The 22,527-nt window shown below is 34.7% G+C and overlaps 1 protein-coding gene and 1 long non-coding RNA gene across 18 annotated transcripts in view; one reads left to right on the forward strand and one right to left on the reverse strand.

The window, feature by feature from the left end:
- LOC110598365 (uncharacterized) overlaps positions 1-22,527 on the forward strand; it is a 74,243-nt gene that overhangs the window by 43,556 nt on the left and 8,160 nt on the right. For 5 of the 12 annotated variants that reach the window (XR_013437647.1, XR_013437642.1, XR_013437645.1 and 2 more), the window contains one exon: positions 1,753-11,024. The exons of the other annotated variants lie outside the window; for them this stretch is intronic. This is a non-coding gene — a long non-coding RNA (uncharacterized LOC110598365). The remainder of the gene's footprint in view (positions 1-1,752; positions 11,025-22,527) is intronic. 12 annotated transcript variants of the gene reach the window in all.
- Qser1 (glutamine and serine rich 1) overlaps positions 1-22,527 on the reverse strand; it is a 76,294-nt gene that overhangs the window by 14,505 nt on the left and 39,262 nt on the right. For all 6 annotated transcript variants that reach the window (XM_078046269.1, XM_078046268.1, XM_078046270.1 and 3 more), the window contains 4 exons: positions 4,606-4,931; positions 3,516-3,632; positions 2,805-2,938; positions 1,796-2,010 (listed from right to left, as the gene is read on the reverse strand). In XM_078046269.1, the coding sequence (XP_077902395.1) occupies positions 1,796-2,010; positions 2,805-2,938; positions 3,516-3,632; positions 4,606-4,931 (792 nt within the window). The remainder of the gene's footprint in view (positions 1-1,795; positions 2,011-2,804; positions 2,939-3,515; positions 3,633-4,605; positions 4,932-22,527) is intronic.

Here is a 22,527-nt window from a genome sequence, read left to right on the forward strand (position 1 = left end):
TGCAGTGCTGGGGATTGAACATAGGCCTCTGCCTGCTAGGTAAGCACTCTACCAGACTGAGCTATACCTCCAGTCCCCTCAAACCCGTTCTATTATTATAAGCAATAGGCAGGGCAGCTAACTACAAAAATTACACATAATGCTTTCAAATACATACTCAAAGTACTGAACCTTCTTAAAAATTCTCATGTGTACAATTTTATTTCACAGCTTTTTAAAACAATACATTTAAAGTAGACTTCAGCACTGAAAGAATTTTTATTATGACTTTATTTCTAATCAAATAATCTCTAAGATCATCTCTCAAGCAGTGATACTTGAACTCAGAAACCATTCTTGACAACAACCTTAACCACCACCACCAAACAATTTATCATTCAAGTTTTTCCAAGATTACATCTCGAATCTCAACAGTCTTCTTTCCTTCATCCTTATTGCCTCTATTTAGCTTCAGATTCAATTTGTGCTTGAAACCATGCCTTGTAAAATTCAAATTTTACCATGTTGCTTCCCTATTTAAATCCCTCCAAGGACTCTCTGTTGCTTTTCAGTTTAGGTGTGGCATACTTGGCCTTCCATCACCCCTTTATCTCTTCCTATCTTTAACTTTATGCTCCAGGAGAACAACATATTTTCTCTGTAAAGGACCATGTTAAATATTTTAGGTTTTGTTGGTCATAAGGTCTCTACAGAAACTACCCAAACCTACCACTGTAGTGGAAAAGCAACTGTATGGAAATACATACATTTCCAAACAGTGTCTTTGGGCCATGTTCCAATAGCACTGTTATATAAGAATAGTCTGGTTGCAGTGGTGCATGCCTGCAATCCCAGCGACTCAGGAAGTTGAGGCAGGAGGATTGCAACCTCGTGATCAGCTTCAACAACTTAGTGAGGCCCTAAGCAACTTAGCAAGACCCTGTCTCAAAATAAAACATAACGTAAAGGGCTGGGAACACTGCTCAGTGGTAAAGGGACCCTGACTTCCATCTTCAGTAATTCCCCTGCCCAGTCAATAAAAAAGGCTGATGACAAGATTTGGTCTATAGCCATAGTTTGCCAGTCTCTGCCCTTGAATTGTTTACAATTTCTTGCACGCATCACACACCAAGGTTTGATAGCAAATGGAATGTGTGCTGTATATTCTTATGTCTTAAAAATTATATCAGTTTTAATTTCCAGTACACTATATTAACAAATATAAATACTCTACATAAATGCCCTTTAAGATTTTCTACAGTTTTTTTTTTTTTAGAGTGACAAAGGATTCTAAGGTCAGAAAGTTTGATAACTGCTTATCTGTTTCATTGCAATTCTCTCATTTTATAAAAAAGAAAATGAAGGCATATCTTAATCATGGGCACATGGTTGGCAGAAGCATATACAATTATTATGCATTGTATATATGTCAGAAGTAGATATTATTTTATATATGTTTATATATGTCATATTAATTATAGTTTTAAGTTGCTCCTTATTTAATGCTTTTCTTCTGGCATTAACAGAGACTTAGAAATTTAGAACTGGAAGACTGTTAGAAAATTCTATCTACAAAACTGACATAATTGAGGCTAGAATTCAAAAAGATGAGTTGTTTTTCTATTAAGGCTGAGTGTGTGGGCCATCTGAACTTCACTTAATGTGTTTTTTTCCCCCCCTAAAAGCACAAGCAGAACTTGTAAGGTAGATAAATGCTGTAAAGAACAAATGAATTTTACATCTTCAGCATCACTGTTCCTTCCCTTCATGCAGACTGTCTGGAGGTATCAAGGTGCTCACTGTGTGGAGCACTCACCCTCGTCATCGCTACTACTAGAATGGATCTCAGGAGATGAATCAGACTGCGAAGATGAAAATTCTTCTTTCCATTTCTTGCGTTTCTTTGGTGGTGGCTCAGCTTTTACTTTTAGCTGTTTAACTTTGGGTTTCACAGAAGGAGCTTTTGTTGCAATTTTTGATGCTGGAGGATCAGAAGTTTTACTGCTACTACTTGGCTTAGGCTGAACAGTTCTGTAATGTTACAAACAAACTTTATTAATACACTAAATCTCGTAAGACTAAAATAAATTAGGAAAAAATAGTGAGAATCAGAAGAAAAAATTATTTAAAAACCCTCACCAACTCTTCCAAACTAAAATATATGCCCAATATATCAATAGTGACTCCCAGGAAGGGTGTGGTGGTGCATGCCTCTAATCCCAGCAGGCTTGGGAGGCTGAGGCAGGAATATCGAGAGTTCAAAGCCAGCCTCATTTTATGGACAAAAAAGAGGACTTCAGAAAAATTTCTTCTCTATGTTACAAGAGCTTTTCACTCTAAAATTCAATTATTTTCTGTATACTATATGTTTCCATAAAAGGACTAAGGCAAAGAAAAGGATGGTTATTTCATCACAGTATGAGTTTCCTAGTGTCCACCTCATTCTTTCAAAAGAATCACTATTTCAACAGGTACTAAAATTTTCAGAACTATCTATTATAACATCAAAAACAAGTCAGGCGAGGCACAGTGGCAGATGCCTATAATCCTAGCAGCTGGAGAGGCTGAAACAGGAGGATAGCGAGTTCGAAGCCAGCCTCAGCAATGGAGGCGCTAAGAACTCAGTAAGACCGTCTCTAAATAAAATACAAAATAGGGCTGAGGATGTGGCTCAGTGGTTGAGTGCCGCTGAGTTCAATCCCTGGTACCAAAAAGCAAAACAAACAAACAACTCAGTCTCTTCAGCTGATATAATCTTTTGTACAATGATATTGCCAAAAATAGGCCTATAAAAATGTAAAAATATTACAAAAGAAAACAAATACCTAATAGTTTGTGAAGGCTTATTTCTTGGTTTTTTGGAACACACACGGACATATTCCTTTTTGTTTGCATTTTCAATGAACTTCACATATATCCTTTTGTATTTAGTCTTTGCATCTCCAAAATATCCAAGGTACTAAGGAAAGAAACACCTTGAATTACATAATTGTACAATCTACACATAAATATTACTTTGTTGTCTGGACTCTCACTTGCATCCTTCATCTTCCCTGAAATGCAGCTCTGGGCAAGCTAGTTTTACCCTGAATAAAAATGATTCTAGGCTCATTTTTGACTGTAAGCCAGTCCATATGGTTATAAAAGCAATCTCATTTGACAGATGCTTAGCTACTCAAATCTACTGAACAGCTATGAAAGTACAAAAGAATAACTTCTATCAGTCTTCTGATAACTCAGGATATTTGGTACAATAATCAATACAATAGCTCACGAGTCCATGTGAAACCTTTAGTCTAACACAAATCCCTTTCCTTTATTTTAAAAAAAAGTTAAGCAATAGTCATTAAATTTTAAATAGCTAGGATTTACTGATTTTATTTTTAAATTACACTATCAGAGTTTCATATACTATGTAGTTCAAATATTTTAAAATATTTAATATAAAATTTATTTAAATCTAAAATCATTCTATATTTTCTCTTGGATCATTGTTGAAATATAGGAAGGCTAATATAAACAAGCATTTTACTTACACTATTTGTGGCTGCAAATTCTCTTTGCCCATCTCGAACTTCTGGAACAAATTTCTGTAATAAAGCTTTTTGTACTTTCCAAATAGCTGGGGGCTCTTTACCTGTTTTTAAAGCCTCCTGTTGTAAAAAATTATTTATATTTTAGATTTATAGAATTTTAGAGCTGAAAGAAATATTAAAAACCTCTTCAATCATTTATTTCTAATTACTACTGTATTTCTGTTATAATTATTTTTTTTCCCTTGCAGTGTTAGGATCAAATCCTGGGTTTCACGCATGCTACGGAAGCATTCTACCACTAAGTTGTACCCCTAGTCCCTAGCAATAACTCTTATAAGCTGATTATGTTATTCAGTCTCTGCTTAAATTCTTTCAAAAACAGGGAGCTCACTAACACAAGTAGCACATTAACTTTTTGTTGGAAAATCTTCTGCTAATGATATTGTCATATATTATTAATGCAATGTTATAAAAGTATATACATATTTCAAAAGACCAGAAACAAATATGCTAAAATATTTACAGTAGTTGATTATGAATGGAAGGAATATAGTTACTGAATGCTATGTTTTTGTTCTAGCTAATGCCATTCTGCTCTGCTCCAATGTAAGAAAAAAACAGATAAAAGCAAAAGCAAGCTAACAAAAATTCAAAAATGTATTATCTTAAGCATGACTAAAATTTTCTTATTTAAAGTTATGAAATTAAGTCTAAATTATATTTTTACATGATAGTCCTGTTATTTTTCTTTAAGCTTTAAAATTATATAAATTACCATTTTCTATAAAAAGTCCTAATAACATATTGAGTTGGAAGCCTTGAAAAACTTAACATTTCAAAACTGCGGTAATTACTAGCATCAACTGAATCTGACAGGTCAGAAACACATCACATCAAGATAAAGTTAAAACCATTTTCAATGATTTCCTTTTTCAAAATATCTAACATCTACTAGATATTATACTTAGAATAATTGTAAAAATATAACACTTGTAATGGAAGGTAGATAAATGTTAATGTCATCATGAAGGCTATAAATGCACTGTAAGTGAACTACAGTAACCTTTAAACTTGTGAATGTTCACATCACCTTAAAAGTCTCTATGTCTTCTATCTTTACCACAAATTCATCACGCTCTCTGTATTGGCCTTCTCCTCCACTTTCTGTGTTTTCTTCATCTGTAAAACCTTCTATGGCAACAGTGTCCTGTTCTTTTGCAAACTGTTCTGAAGGAAGATCGTCATGATCAACGGCTTTTGGGGGTTCTGTAGAATTTATATTTTCCAGAATGTTTACTGCAGATGAAGTAGATTGGAGAGATTCTTGCTTAACTGTACCCACAGTAGTGGAGGTAGTAGTGGTACTAGGAGTACTGGCAGATGGGCTAGTACTTGCCACCTGTAGGGCTTCTGAAACTAAATAAAGTAAATGCAAATCAGTAATTCAAATATTTAAAATTTACATGTTTTGAGTAAAATCTGAACAGTTTAAAAAGAAAAGTGTGATTATTTTTGCAATGAAATAGTTGAAACAGTCAAAATCATTGGAAGAAATTAAGAATAGCTGACAATTTCCAAGAATCAAAGTTGTGAGAACTGAATCTGGATGACAATAAGATTGCAATGCAAACTTGCACGTATGTATGTATGTAGTATGTATCTTTATCCCCAACTCCACTTTAGGTAGAACAAAGACATATTAAAAGAATAATCACATAAAAGTGATATAGGGAAAGGTCAGGCAACTAAATCTATAAAGAAGTCGTAGAAAATGAAAGGCCAATTAGACGTGGGAGAGGAAAATATCCCCCAAATACTATAAAACAACACTAGAAACAAATGGGGGGAGGTATAAAGAAATATGTCAACAAATCAAATAATCTAGATGAAATGTGTCCCTAGAAGATACAAACTACTAAAAAGGCCTCAGGAAGAAAGGGAAAATCTAAATAGACTTATATATATATATATATCCCCCAGGATAGTAGAAGAGCAAATAAATATATATAAAGTAGTTTAGAAGCATCCTACAAACAACAAGCCAAATGGCTTTAATGATGAATTCTAGCAACAGAGAATTAACACCAATCCTTTACAAACTCCAAAAAATAGGAGGAAACAATTCCCAACTCATTTTATAAGGCCAGTATTATTCTAATACAAAAACTAGACAAAAACATGAGAAAACTACAGACCACATCATAAGCACAAAAATCCTGAACAAAATACAAGCAAATTTGCTAATATATAAAAAGAGTTATATAGGAGCTAGGGACATAGTGGTTAAGTGTATGATTAGCAAGCATGAGGCCATGGTTTCAATGCCTAGAACCAAAAAAGGAAAAAAAAAAAAAAATAGAATCACACAGTCATGACCAAGTGGTTAGCTTAATATCTTCAAATCAATGCTGCCCCCTTTTTGGTGACTCTAGACACTAAGGTAGGAGGATCCCAAGTTCGAGGCTAGCCTCTAAAGCTTGGTGAGTCTCTTCCTTGAAATAAAAAATAAGAGTTGAACCCAGTGGCACTCTACTACCATATGTGGCTCAGTGGTAGAGTGCCCCTGGGTTCAATCCTAGTACCACAAAAGAGGGGGAAGTCAGTCAATCAACACAATATACTATGTTAACAGAACAAAGAACTAAACCAAAGGATCATCTCAACACATGAAATAACACATTTGACAAAATTTAATACCCTTTCATGATAAAACAAACAAAGAAACAAACCTAAAAACAGAAGAGACTTTACCCAAATGATAGAGGATATCTAGAGAAAACTCACTATCACCATACTTAATGTTGAAAACTGGATGCTTTTTCCTAAGAAAGATATTTAAAGAAAAAAAATTACCTCCATTTGTTGATGACAGATCTTGTATATATAGAAAATTCTAAGGAATTTACTAAGACAGAACTAGTAAATGAGTTCAGCAAGACTGCAGGGAACAAGACCAATATATTTAACAATCAAATGTATTTCTATAATACTTAATTCTTAAAATACATAACACTTAAAATGAAAAATCCCAAAATGAAAATAGAAATATAATTTACAACAGTACTGAAACAAAATATTTAGGAATAAATTTAAAGAAGTGCAAAACTTACACTGTAAAAACTAAAAAACAGTGTTGGAAGAAAATTTTAAAGGTCCAACCATATAATTAGGAAAATATCCCATGTTCATGGATCAGAAAACTACAAAACAATGTTCAAAGAAAATTTTAAAGGTCCAACCATATAATTAGGAAAATACCCATGTTCATGGATTAGAAAACTTAACATTGGGGCTGGGGTTGTGGCTCCGTGGTAGAGCGTTTGCCTAGCATTTGCGAGACCCTGGGTTCGATCCTTGGCACCACATAAAAATAAAGATATTGAGTCCAACTAAACTAAAACAACAACAACAAAAAAACACATTTAAAAAAAAGGAAAACTTAACGTTGTTAAGATGGCAATACCCCTCAAATTGATGTACAGATTCAACTCAACCCCTATAAAAATTCTAGCTGTATTTTTTCCCAATAAATTGGCACACTGATTCTAAAATTCATGGAAATGAAAGAGACCCAGATAGCTGAAAAACCTTGAATAGTAGAAGAGCAAATTTTGGAAGACTCACTTCCAATTTTTTTTTTAAGAGAGAAGAGAGAATTTTAATATTTATTTTTAAGTTTTTGGCGGACACAACAACATTGTTTGTATGTGGTGCTGAGGAGCGAACCTGGAGTCGCACTCATGCCAGGCGAGCGCACTACTGCTTGAGCCACATCCCAAGCCCCTCACTTCCAATTTTAAAATGTACTATAAAACTACCATAATCAAGGCAGCATGATATTAACATACACAAATATAGTCATAGTCAAATATAGTCATAGAGTAGTGGAGCAGAAAGACCTTCTGGACTCCTGTATTTACAAAAATTTTCAACAAAAGTACTAAAACCATTAAGCAGGGAAAGAACAATCTTTTCAACAAATGGTGCTTAGACGCCTGGACAGCCACAAAAGAAAGAACAAAGTTGGACCTCCACTCACACCATATAGATTTAGGTATATAAGCTAAATTAAAAAAAAATAAAATTAGTTATAAATGGACACAATCCATTCACGTATGTATGTATGTATGTATGTATGTATGTATGTGGTGCTGGGGATGGAACCCAGTGCCTCATAGGTATTAGGCAAGCAATCTACCACTGAGCCACAATCCCAGCCCCCTAGAAGCTAAAATAATTAAATTCTTAAAGGAAACAGGTGTAAATCTGTTTTTGTTTTTGAAACAGAGTCTTACTAAGTTGTTTAGAGCCTTACTGAAATGTTTAGGCTAGACTCGAACTTGTGATTGTCCTACCTAAGCCTCTAAGTCACTGGGATTACAGGTATGTGTCACCATGGGTGCCCTTGAGATAAAGTTTTAGAAATGCCACCAAGAGCATAAGTGACCAAAGAAAGCAAAACAAACTTCATCCAAATGTAAAACTAATACCATCAAGAAAGTGAAAAGATAACCTACAGAATGGAAAACAATCATAAATAGTAATAATATACTTATCAAAGATTTATATCCAGAATACTAACATAACTCATACACCTCAATAATGAAAAGACAAATAATTTAAAAAATGGGCAAAGGATCTGAATAGACATTGTCCCAAGAAGATATTAAAAATAACCAGGCAGGCACAGTGGCGCATGCCTGTAATCCCAGCGGCTCTGGAGGCTGAGATGGGAAGATGGCGAATTCAAAGCCAGCCTCAGCAATGGTGAGGTGCTAAGCAACTCAGTGAGACCCTGTCTCTAAATAAAATACAAAACTGGGCTGGGGATGTGGCTCAGAGGTTGAGTTCCCCTGAGTTCAATCCCTGGTGCCTGCCCTCTCTCTACCAAAATAAAAAAAAAAACCCAAAAGCATATGAAAGGCCACTCAAGGAGTCATTAGGTAAATGCAAATCAAAATGAGATACAACTTTTACACCTATAGGATGGCTTTAGTTAGTAATACACAGGACAAGTATCAGCAAGAATGTGGAGTAATTGCAGCCCTCATACAATGTAAATGGGAATGTAAAATAGTACAGGCTCTTTGGGTATCAAGTACAGCCATTCCTCCATTACACATGGACATATGATACAACTGAGGAATTTCACTTCTGGACATGTAGAAAAATAAAAATAAACACACTCAAAAACTTGTACATGGGGGAAAAAACAAATTTGTACATGGAACTGGGAATATAGCTCAGTGGTAGAATGCTTACCCAGCAAGTGTGAGGCCCTGGATTCCATTCCTAGCAATGCAAAACAAACACAAAATCTTGTACATGACCGTTCATAACAAAGGTATTCAAAATAGCCAAAATTGGGGGGGACCCCAAATGATCATTAACTGATGAATGGATAATCAGGTACTGATACATGGTAGGTACATCATGGATAAATGCTGAAAACATGCTAAATTAAGGAAGCTATCCAGAGAAGGTCATCTATTATATGATTTTATATGAAATGTCCAAAATAGTTAAATCTATAAAAAATGAAAATAGATTAGTGGTTGCCTACGGCTTGATAAGGTGTTGGGATTGACTGCTAATGAGTACAGGGAGTACAGGCATTTGGGGGGAAATGATGAAAATGTTCTAAAATTAGACTGTGGTGATGGTTACACAATTCTATGAAGCCACTTAGTATATTTTAAATAGGCAGATGTTATTGCAAGTAAATTATAATTCAATACATCTGATGAAAAAACTTTGAGGGCCAGACCTGATAGATAAATCCTAGGCTGAGGAATAAATATAATGTAGCATTCCAGTGGTAATTCTGAATAATACTAATGAAATAAGATAATGATAATATAAACAAAAACAGTACTAAAGACACAAAAGCCAGTGAGCCTATCACTTATACTAATCTATGCAGCAGGGGCATTTGATCATAGGTTAAATTGTAAAAGTTGTTTCTTTTAAAAATGTGAATTCTACTTGCCTAGAGTGATAGAGAACTGAGAGAGAATTAAAAGCAGACCTCAGAAACACATTCTAAAACAACCCTCAGCTTAAGTAAAGCCCTGATTTTTGTTATCAGCTAGCCAACCTGTTCTCTTACCCAATTAAATCTATCCCTAAACCAGTTAAGGGAAAAGTTCAGTTGAGAAAGTATAGATGAATAAGTTTATCTGATATTAGAAGTCCATAGTATAGAATTTTATCCAAATGTAATGTATCTGTAAAACTATAATTACACTATAATACTTTCTACCACAAAAATAGGTATATAAATGAACACTGACTTGTGACAGGTTCTAAATATTAGACATTTCTCACATTACAATAATTGTGAATCCAAAAATAGTATTTCAAATTTTAATGAAAAAGAATGTTCTGTTGGGTGGATATAGCATTTAAAGATTATTTGTGCATGGATCCATGAATAAATATTACTTACTATGACAGGTTTTACAATATTTTATTTTTATTGAAAAATAATTGAGAAACTGTGTTTATATAAATAAAGAATAAAAGGGATTTTTAAAAATAGCAATGACAATGCATTTTACAAATATCCCACCCCCTTCCCGCTTTTTTTTTTTTCTTTTTTCTGCAGTGCTGGGGATTGAACCGAGGTCCTTATGCACACTAGGCAAGTATTCTATCCCCAAGCTATATATCCAGTCCCGGGAAATACTTTCTAAGTCACATGGCAAAACAAATCCCATAGCTACCTACAGAGATAGCTATTAGCAAACCCCGAGAGAAATAAATTATAAACAACATGCTTTAGCCAGATGCAAAAAGAGGATATATGACCCCCCAAAAGATAAAAGGTATAAGAAGGAATGAAGGGTAAAGTGCTAAATACATAGGTAAATCTCAACAAGTGCTATTTAAAACACTACTAATGATGTATTGAGTATAAATATGTAGTAACAGTAATATTTAAGATAGAAGGAGAGTAAATGAGCTTGTCAATGTTCAAAAGACAGTATTGCCTAAGAAGATACTGACAGATTTTGAGAAGCTGAAAATGCATATTGTAACCAGGAAAAGAACAGAAATACTTCACCAAAACAATCAAAAGGGTGGGAAAGAATGAAACAAGTGAAAGAAGACTGATCATGTATTGACACTTCTTTGGTTTTGTTTTTCCAAAGTGCTAGGAATTGAATGCAGAGCCTCATGCATGAACCATGGACTATACCCTCTTCCTCTATGGATAGTTACTGAAACCAAGTGATACATGAGTTTATTTCATCATGCTAATTTCTCTACTTTTATGTTTAAAATTTTCCATTATAAAAAATTAAGCAGGTCTCTCTCTGCTTCCTGGTGCTATGTCCTGAGCTGCATTTCTCCAGCACAATCTTCCACTATGATGTTCTTCTGCCTCATCTAGAGCACAAAGCAATGAAGCCAGCTGATTATGCACTGAAATTTCTGAAACCCCAGAAACAGAGTTTCACGTTTCCTTTAATTGGTGGGAAGCATGTAAACTGATTGGTGGTGAATGTAAGTCAATATGGCGAGTGGTAAGTGGGGAGTGCTAGGGACTGAATCGGAGTGGGTTTGTTCCATGCTTTTGTATTTATGACAGGGTGTATACTGGTGTTCTGTGTAACAAAAAAGAATAAAAAATAAAATAAAACAGCATTGCTGAAAGGATGGGAAAGAAGAAAATATGGAATGGAATTTAACAAAATCACATTACATGCATATATAAATGTACCACAGGGAATTTCACCTTTATGTATGTGGAAAATACCAATTAAAAATAAATAAGTAGCTGGGCAAGGAAGAGCAATCGAGTAGAGAAAGGAGAATAGGGGGAGGGAAGAGGGGAGAGAGAGTGGAGGGAATGGTGACTGAAATAAAATTCCATGCATGTATGACTTTGTTAAAATGAACCCACTATATATTATAATGCTCTAATAAAAAAAGTAAAAATAAGAAAGCATAGATCCAAAGCTAAAAATAAAAAAAAGTCAGTGTAGTCATGGAGAATTTAGGTTGTCATACAGTTCAAGGCCTACAACTGGATGCTGTATAAAAGAATGTGACTGGAAGAATTTTAAGCAATTGAAGAGACTGAGACTCAAAAACAGTATCCATCTTAATTACTTCTCATTATTTCGTTAGTTTTCATTACTTCATCCATGACCTAGTATTTCTGTGTGTGAATGTCTGTAATGAATAAAAAATTAATTAAAATATTATTTTAAAAAGTTAAACAGGGTTGGGAATACAGCTCAGTGGTAAAGTGCATACTTTTATTAGTATGTGTGAGGTCCTGGGTTTGATTCCCAACACACACACACACACACACACACACACACACACACACACACACACACACACACACACAAGTTAAGCCAAAAAAAAGTGTAACTTCTAAATTAGTTGAGGGAAATTTATTGGTATTGTACAATGTCCTTTATAATGAGTTTTAAAACACACTAAACAGAAGTATAGTGTATAGTGATGCATACTAAAGTGGGAAATTTATATATAAAAAAAAAAGCTAGGGAATGCTGGGCATTATGGCGCAAGCCTGTAATTCCAGCCACCTGTAATTCCAGCTACAAAATAAACTGAGGCAGGAGGATCCAAATTTGAGGCCAGTTTTGGGCAACTTGGTGAAACCCTGTCTCAAAATAAAAAAGCAGTAGCGTTCTTGTCTCAATGTTCAAGGCCTTGAGTTCAATATCCAATACTGTCCCCGCCCCACCCCACCCCCCCAAAAAAGAGAAAGAAAAGCGGAATATCATCCAAATCAATTAGTGATTAGTGGTTAGCTCTAAAGGTTATGAGTGGGTATTAAAATTCAATTTATTTTTGTATTTTCTTGCTTTCCAATTAATGGAATTTAATGCCACAAATTTTCTTCTTTGTTCCTCATTCTGGCCACATCCCATTAGTTTCAATGCTCCACCCTCCATTCCAAGCAATATGTCATTTTGGTTTTGGCTTTCTTTTTAAGCCAAGATTTAGAAGGGTGGATATTTATTTCTTTTTTTCTTTTGCAAATATATGAAATTACTGCATAGTGGTCAAAGAATATGACTTGAATAATGTCTGCAATTTTCAAATTTATGGAAATTCTTTTGTATACTTTTAACTTTGTTATATTTCCATATGTGAGTTACATTTCACAAAAAAACATGTTTTGAAAGAAAACACAGATATGGAAAAACACTGAAAAATGTGAACAACAACAAAATTAGTACGGCAATGTTAGAAATCATTAAATGAGTAAAAGAATATTTTTATTATGTTAATAAGAAATTTAACTGTAGCAAAATTTTATGCACCTACTTATGAGTTTAAAACATAACAAGTAAACAGTATTAGAAAAACAATAAAACATAGTGGGAAACTTTAACACACCTTTCTCAGGAATCAACAGATCAAGCAATCTAAAAATAAATAAGGATAGAGAGGATTTTAAAAATCTTTTTATTATTATAAAATTTTAAACATACACAAAGTAGAGAATACAAATCTTCATGTACTACATAACTCAACCTTAACAAGCATAAACATTTTGTTTCTTAGGGTTTTTTTTTTTTGGAGGATAGGAGGTTGGTATAGGGGATTGAACGAAGGAGCGCCTTGCCACTGAGTACATCCCCAGTACTATTTTATCTTTGAGACAGGGTCTTGCTAAATTGCTGAGGCTGGCCTTGAACTTGTGCTCATCCTTCCTCACTCCCAAGTTGCTGGGATTACAGCTGTGTATTCACCACAAACTTAAAAAAAAAATTTTTTTTTAGTTGTTGATGACCTTTATTTTATTTATTTGTATGCAGTGCTGAGAATGGAACCCAAGACATATGATAGGCAAGCGCTCTATCACTGAGCCACAACCCTAGCTCTACCACAAACGTTTTTTATATACTTGTTTTATCTATCACTGTGTGTCTGTAAAATGCAAATCCCAGACATGTTATCCTCCTCCAAAATATAATACATGTACATCTGGGCACAATGACGCATGCCTGTAATCCCAGTGGCGGGGGACGCTGAGGCAGGAGGATCACAAGTTCAAAGCCAGCCTCAGGAAAAGTGAGGTGCTAAGCAACCCAGTAAGGCCCTGTCTCTAAATAAAATACAAAACACAAAATAGGGTTTGATATGTGGCTCAGTGGTTGAGTGCTCCTGAGTTCAATCCCCAGCACCCCCCACCCCAATAGTAATGTACATACATTTTCTTATATAACTGCATGTCATTTATTATGCTTAAAAAATTAAAAAGACAAAGAATTTGAACAATGTTATCTATACTTAGTACTTGAGAAGAATTTATCAAAATTAAACATTTAACAACCCACTAACAAAATTTTGATCACTTCTAAACACGGACATATTCCCTAAACAAAATGTGAATTAATTTTTTTAAATAACAAACTACTTTTTTAAAATAACAAACTACTTTTAACAGAGGAGAACACCTGCCCATTTCTCACAACTCCTGGGTTAAAAAGGAAATCAAAACTAAAATGAGAACTGAACGGACACTTCTCTGAAGAAGATATACAAGTGATCAAAAAATATATGAAAAAAAGTGTTCAACATCATTAGTAATTAGAGAAATGCAAGTCAAAACTACTCTAAGATTACATCTCACCTCAGTCAGAATGGCAGTTATCCATAATACAAGCAATAATAAGTGTTGGAGAGGATGTAGGGGAAAAGGTACACTCATACATTGCTGGTAGACTCCAAATTGGTACAATCACTTTGGAAAGCAGTAGAGATTCCTCAGAAAACTTGGAATGGAACTGGCATTTGACCCAGCTATCCCACTCCTTGTTTTATATACCCAAAGGACTTAAAAACAGCATACTATAGTGACATAGCCACACTAATGTTCATAGCAGCTGAATTCACAATAGCTAAACTGTGGAACCAACCTAAATGCCCATCAATAGATGAATGGATAAGGAAACTGTGTTGAATACACACAATGGAATATTACTCAGTATTAAAAGAGAATAAAATTATGGCATTTGCAGGTAAATGGATGGAGTTGGAGAATTTTATGCTAAGTGAAGTAAGCCAATCCTAAAAAACTAAAGGCTGAATGTTTTCTCTGATTAGTAGATGCTGATCTATGATTGGGTGGGGAGAATGTGAAGAATGGAAGAACTCTGGATTTGGCAATGGGGAGGGAAAGAAAGGGTTTATAAGGATAGGAAAGATGGTGGAATGAGATGGACATCATTACCCTAGGTATATGTAGGATTGCACAAATGGTAAGTCTCTACACCACGTAAAACCAGAGACTTGAAATGTTGTATTCCACTTGTGTACAATGAATTGAAATGCATTCTCTGCAACATACAACTAAGTAGAACACCTAAAAATTAAAAAAAAAAAAACTGAAATGACAAATTGCTTAAGAAAGACAATGAGAATACCATAAATTGAACAAATGGGATATGTCCTGAGCATAGTATAAAGAACACTAAAAGCTTACTATGCCATTTAATAGATAGAACATGTAAAAATAAACTAAGCATTAAAGTGAAGAAGCTAGAAAGAGAATATTAAATTAAACACAGGGAAGATGGGGGGAAGGATTAACATAAAGGCAGAAATTAAGAAAAAGCATGTAAAGTAAAACAGGAAAGTATGGTTTTTTGAAAAACATCACTTAACAGGCAAAAACTTTTCACAAGCTAATAAGGAAAAAGATGCAAAAAAATTATTAGGAATAAAACAGCACACATAACTACAGAAGTAGAAAAAAAGACTAAAAACCTGTGTACAAGTTTATAACAACAAATTTTTAAAAATTAAATGAAAGAAACAATTTTCCTAGAAATTATACTTTTCTTAAATTTACTAAGATAGATCAAGCTACATCAGGGGGCGGAAAAGGGGGAAAGATAGCCAGATATATTCAAGTTCTACCAAATTCCTATTATATAGGGTAAACTTTTTTTCAAAGTTTAGACAAACATGAAAACTTTGCCATTTTAATCTGGAAGACTGATTTAATCTTTACTACAAAAGTAAACAAAATTAAGACTGAAACACACAAAACAAAATAAACCACTATAAACTAATCCATTTATGAGCCTAAGGATAAAATATTAACAAGGTAAATCTTGTAATGGATTAAAATAACTCATCATGACCAAGCACAGTTCATGACAGAAAAAATTTAGAAAGATTTTGCATTAGGAAACCAAGTAATAACATCACAGTACAGATTAATGACAGAGGAAAAGCATTTAATAGAAAAGCTCCAAAAAGTAAGTGACAGGCTGGGTGTGGTGGCACACACTTGCAATTCCAGTGGCTGAGGCAGGAGGACCATAGGTTCAAAGCCAGCCTCTGCAAAAGCAAGGTGCTAAGCAACTCAGTGAGACTCTGTCTCTAAATAAAATACAAAATATGGCTGGATATATGGATCAGTGGTTGAGTGCCCCTTAGCTCAATCCCTAGTACCAAAAAAAAAAAAAAAAAAAAAAAAGCAACCGACAAACTGGGTGTAATAGCACAGGGCTGTAATTCCAGAGACTAGAAGGCTGAGGTAAGAAAATCACTGGTTCAAGGACAGTGTCAGCAACTAAGTGAGGCCCTAAGCAATTTAGCAATAACCTGTTTCAAAAAGAAAAAGGAAAAAAAGAGGGGAGGGTTTGGAATGTGGCTCAGTGGTTAAGTGCCACTGGGTTCAATCTGAGGAGCCAAAGGAAAAAAGCAACTGATGAAATTGAATAACAATTGTTTATTTTTTTGGTTGGGTAAGGGAGTACTGGAAATTAAACCCAGGGGAGCCTTTCCTGAGTGCCCCTGTGTTCAATCCCTAGTACCAAAAAAAAAAAAAAGAAAAAAAAGTAGACTTCAGAATAAGAATTATTACCAAGCAAGAATTAATCTTAAATGTGTATATATCTAAAGGCAGCTCAAAATATAGAAAATAACTGAAAGTAAAAGACAAATCCACATACGTACTTGGTGATTACAACACTATCTCAGTTATTAAAAATAAATAATCAGCAAAGTGAACAACACTAACAACCAACTTAATCTAATGGACACTTATAGAATAATCTATTCAATAACAAAATACACACTCTTTTAATGTATATGGAGAACACTCACCAAATCAACCATATTCTGGGCTACAAAGCAAACATATTTAAATGCATTGCAATCTCACAATGTATATTCTCTGATCTTAATGGAATTTAACCAGAAATCAATGAAGGAAAGGCATCCAGAAAATCCTCACATATTTGAAATTTAAACAATCTAATCTAAAGAGCTTATGAATCGAAAAAGCAGTATTAAAGGAAAAATTTCAAATTCTGAACTAAAGAAAATAAACATACAACATATCCAAACTGGTGAGAGGTACCTAAAACAATGCTTACTGTGGCAAAGAAACACCAAAAAGAAAATACTAGAAAAGAGCAAAATAAACTAAACCAAACAGAAGAAATAATGAAAACAGCAGAAATCAATGAAATTGTCAACAAAGGAGAAATGTTGGTGAAATTAAAGCTGATCTTTGGAAGTGATCAATAAAATCCATAAAATTTTGTGCACACTGACCAAGACAAAATGAGAGAAGATGCAGATTACTAACATCAGGAATGAAAGATGGAGAATCACTACAAAGCTACAGACACTACAAAGATAATGGCAGAAATGCCACCAGCAACAACTCTATATCCGTAAATTAGATAAATTAATAAAATGAACCAGTTCCTTGAATGATACAAACTACCAAAACTACAGTCAAGAAGAAATAGACAAAATGAACACTTCTATTAATGAAAGAACTGAATTCATAAACTTTTTTCTGATAAAGAAAACTCCAGGTCCAGATGGTTTCATTGGCAAAATTGACCAAACATATGTGGAAGAAATAGTACCACCCACCCCAATCTCTTGTACAAAATAGGAAAGACAGGGAAACTCCCCACCCATTTGTGAGGCCAGCAATAACTTGATACCAAAACAGAAATGGGCATTAGAAAAGAAAATTACAGATAACTGTCATGAACACAGATAAGAAAAATCCTCCAAAAATATTAGAAAGTTGCATCCATCAATGTTTTTTAAAAGATGACATATGGGGGGAGGGCTGTGGCTCAGTGGTAGAGTGCTCACCTAACACATGCGAGGCCCTGAGCTTGATCCTCAGCATGATGTAAGAATGAATGAATGAATGTATTGTATCCAACTGCAACTGAAAAATAGTTATTTATTTATTTATTTTTATATACATGGCAATAGTGGAATTTATTATATATTCATTAGATGACATATCATAACCAGTGGAGTTTATCTGGAGAATACAAGTCTGAGAATATATTTAAAAACTGATCAGTGTAATTAAATATAGAGACAGACTAAATAAGAAAACAAGACCATTTCAACAGATGAAGGAAAGGCACTTGAAAAAATTCAACCTCTATGAATTATAAAAACTGTCAGCAGGAGCCAGAATTGCCTGCCAAGCACACACAAGACCCTAGGTTCCACACAGCAAAAAAGGAGAAAGAGAGAGAGGGAGAGGGAGGGAAAAGGAGAGGAAAGGGGAGGGGAGTGACTTTCTTATTTACAGATATCATCATTATCTGGAGACAAAATCCTATAGAATCTACAAAAAGAAAAAAGAGAAAGAAAAAAATCCTAGAATAATGAGTTGTACAAATCCACATGAATTAAGATCAATATGCAAAACTCAACTGTATTTTTATAATCTACCAAGGTTTATTTATAATCTACAGTAAATAATTGGAATTTGAAAATTCTGGGAGGCTGAGACAGAATTCCAACTTTGAGGCCAGCCTCAACAACTCAGCAAAACTCAATCTCAAAATAAAAAGAACTGGGGATGTAGTTTGGTATAAATCACCTCTGGGTTCAATCCCTAGTCCCTGACCCCAGCAAAAAAAAAAAAAAAAAGAGTCAAATTGCTGCAGATTCAATGAAATCATAATCCAGTAGGCAAGTTTTTATTTAGATTGTTATATAGCTTAAAGATGTATTTCTTTTGTAAAGATCAACACATTAATTTTATGGCATTACAATCTTATCTGTGACTTTGTTCTCATTGATTGATATAAAACAATTTTAAGCTTTTTAAAAAATTTAATCCCTGTGAGCAGTTATATAATTATTTTGTTTTTGTTTTGTTTCTAGGGTGTTTTTATTTTTTGCAGTATTGAAGATTGGGCCCAGGGTCTCATACATGCCAGGAAAATGCTCTTAACAATGGGCCACACCCCCAGCCCTTTCTTTCCTTTTTTCTTTTTAAGACAGAGTCTTGTTAAATTGCCCAAGGTGGCCTAGAAATTGGGATACTTCTTCCTCAGCCTCCTGGGTATTGGAATTACAGGCATGTGCACTGTACCTGGCCACATGGCAGCAATGAAAAGCAAAAAGAGGTCATTAGTGGAGAAAGAACAGTCTTTTCAATAACTGGTTCAGGAAAACTTGAACTTCCAAGTATGAAATAGGTTAACTTCAACCCACATCTCAGTCATATCTCAGGCCATATCCAATACCAAATCAAAATGAATCACAGACCTAAACATTAATAAGATTCAAAACAAATCACCTCAAAATATGACTTTAGGAGACCAGAATAGGCATATAAATTATTTTGAGAAACTAGAGACCAAAGAAATTCTGAAGAGTAAATATTTTGATGAGAAATTTATGTATCAAAATGGAAAGGAAGTATCCTTCTCTGCACCAGGAAAAAAAAAAAAAAGGATGACAAAGTTACCAGATATATTTAATCAATGGAAAAGGCACAAACTCAAATCTGCAGAACAAGGGCTAGGGATATAGCTTAGCTGGTAGAGTGCTTGCTTTGCATGCACAAGGTCTTGGGTTCAATCCCTAGCAATACATACCGCAGAAAAAGCCTCACAAATAAGAAACTTGTTAAAAAGGGGCTTTTCTGACCACCTCTTTTTAATATGGCCTTTCTCCATACTGATTCAGAGAAAGATAATACTTAACCTGTGTTTAAATGCTTTCTTTTGAGATCCATTCTAGAGATTTGCTCATTTTGAGATAGGAATTTGGGGATATAGAGAAAGGGAAGCACCCAAGAACCACTGGAATGACGCCTATACACCTGAACCGTTGGAATGCCAAATAAGCAACCTGTAAGCAATCCAGCACACATCCTCGCCTGAACAAAGTAGCAAGAGGGCAATGTGCAAGCTCTAGAAAAACTGGCTTAAAATTGCTTAACTCCTCCCTGACTCTACCTGTCCAGTCCCTAACTACTGTCCCTCAGTAAATATTAACACCCAGACCAAAGTGTTGTTTCTTAATCCAGAGATAGTGCACATTCATCCTTGAAAGCATCTCTGCTTTTCTAAATCATCTCTTCTCTGTGCCTCTGACATGCTCTTAAATTCTTTTCTGCACTGTCAAGAATCTCACTCATCCTGAGTTCAGGTCCTCCTTTCTGGGAATTCCTTGGACCTCCTCCAGAAATGATTTCTCTAGGCTTTTTTGGGGAACAAACATGAGGTATAATTGTTAATAAGTTTGTTTTTCTCTTGTTAACCTATCTTTTGCTACAAGCACTAACAGCTAAAATCTATGAAATTTTCCTGTTGAAATATAAAATGCAAAACTTGTAGGAAAAAATTTTTGTGACCATGGGCTTCTTATGATACAAAAAAAGCATAATTATAAAAAGAAAAATTGTTAAACTAGAGCTTATCATAACTTGAAACTTTTGCTAACAATGCCAAGTATGATGGCACACACCTGTAATATCAGTGACTCAGGAGGCTGAGGCAGAAGGATTCCAAGTTTGGTGTCAGCCTAAGCAACGGAGTATCAAAATAATATAGAAAGGGCTGGGGATGTACTTTGGTGGTAGAACACCCCTGGGTTCAATCCCCAGTACTGGACAAATCACACAGAACTAGAAATGAGCCAGACTCCAAAACATATAAAGAATTCTCAAAACTCAAAATAAGAATAAAAAGACCAGCTGGGTGTGCTGCTTCACACCTGTAATCCCAGTGACTCAGGAGACTGAAGTAGTTTGAAGCTAGCCTCAGCAACCTTGCAAGACCCTGTCTAAAAATAAAAAATAAAAAAGACTGAGGAGTGTTGCTTAGTGGTAGAGTGATTGCCTACCACACGAACCTCAAATACCTGCTTTATGCTATGTCAAAGAAACCACATTATAAAGACGACATATTGTATGATTCCATTTACATGAGAAAACAATATGGAGAAAGAATAAATCAATGAATGTCTGAGGATGGGGGTAGGAGTGATTAAAAAGGCACAACATAAGAAAAGTTGGGGGTTGATTGTTATAAAACTATGTGTTTATCAAAATGCACAGAATTGTACATAAATTTTACAGTATGGAAACTTAAAAATATAGTATCCATGGTGATATTTATAAAATTTAAAAACAAGAGAAAAGGGGTGGGGAGATAAGCTCTTATTAAGAATACTAAAACTGGGGCTGAGGTTTAATTCAGGGTGGTGTGCTTGTTTTGCACTTATGAGGGACTGGGCTCAATTCTCAGCACCACATAAAAATAAATAAATAAATAAAGGTATTGTGTCCATCACAACTAAAAAAACCACTAGAACTAGGGGCTGGGATTGTGGCTCAGTGGAAGAGTGCTTGCCTAGCATGTGTGAGGCATTGGTTTTGATACTCAGCACCACATAAAAATAAATAAATAAAAATAAAGGTCTAAAAAATACTACAACTAGTGCTTGTAGCTGTAGCACTAGCCTATCAGGCATTAGGGCATGGGTTCAATAAGCAGCAATAGTGTTGGGGGAAGCTAATTAATTTAACAAGACAAATACTAATTTTAAAAAATAATGGATGAGAGATTATTGGGAAACAAGACATCTAAAAAGTGACAAAAATTGCCCACATTCCCTACTGCTTCCTATTGAATACTAAGAAAACAATATATTTCACAACAGAGAGATCTGACAGTAAATACCTTAAGTAGAAATTGAATGTCGCCAACCTGATATGATATACCTCAGATACTAACATATGAAGGGTACAATATTACTACCAATGTTGTTGCCAGAAGCATTTATCCTAAACTCAAACTTCTATATCCAATTCTCAGTTATAGGAAATTCAGAAGACAAAGGAAAATGTTAAATGACAGGAGGAAATAATCAGAGAAATGTAGAATATGAGACATTCTTTAGGAAAACTCTTCTTGTGTATGTGTAGTATATTTGGGTGGGGCTAGGGGGTGTTACTTGAACCCAGGAGCTTAATGCCTTTGAGCTACAACCCCAGCCCTTTAAAAAAATTCTCTAGGGCTGGGATTGTGGCTTAGCAGTAAAGCACTTGCCTAGCATGTGCAAGGCCCTGGGTTCGATCCTGAGCACCACATAAAAATAAATAAATAAAATAAAGATATCGTGTCAAACTATAACTACAAAGTAAATATTTTTTAAAAAATCTTTAAATTTGGAGACAGGGTCTTGCTAAGTGGCCCATGAAGGCCTTAAACTTGCAGTCCTTGTGCCTCAGCCTCCCAAGATGATGGGATTATAGACATGAGTCACTGGGTTGAGCAAGAAAACTCTTCTGATTCTTCAATAATTCAGTGTGGAGTCGAGTGCAGTGGTGCACACCTATAATCCTAGCAACCCAGGAGACTGAGGCAGGAGGATCACAAGTTTGAGGCCAGCTCAGCAAGTTACCCAAATCCTATCTCAAATAATAGAAAGGGCTGGAGATGTAGCTCAGTGGAAGTATACACTCCCTGGATCCAAAAATAACAACAATAATAATGTGGGAGGTGGGGAAGCAGACTGTGCTATAGGCTAAAGAAAACTAAGGAGATACAACAATAAAATATAGTAGTGAACTCTGACTGGATCCTAAATCTGTCTCAAACATCTGTCACTGTTCTCTCCCCTTAGTCTTTAAAGCCTAAGGAATAGAATGGCCCAAATGCTAGGGCAATGTAATAGCACTTGCAGTTTCTATACAGCTTGCTCAAACATCAAAAATAGT

Source organism: Ictidomys tridecemlineatus, chromosome 4, assembly GCF_052094955.1.
Source record: "Ictidomys tridecemlineatus isolate mIctTri1 chromosome 4, mIctTri1.hap1, whole genome shotgun sequence".
In the NCBI taxonomy this organism is placed as follows: domain Eukaryota; kingdom Metazoa; phylum Chordata; class Mammalia; order Rodentia; family Sciuridae; genus Ictidomys; species Ictidomys tridecemlineatus.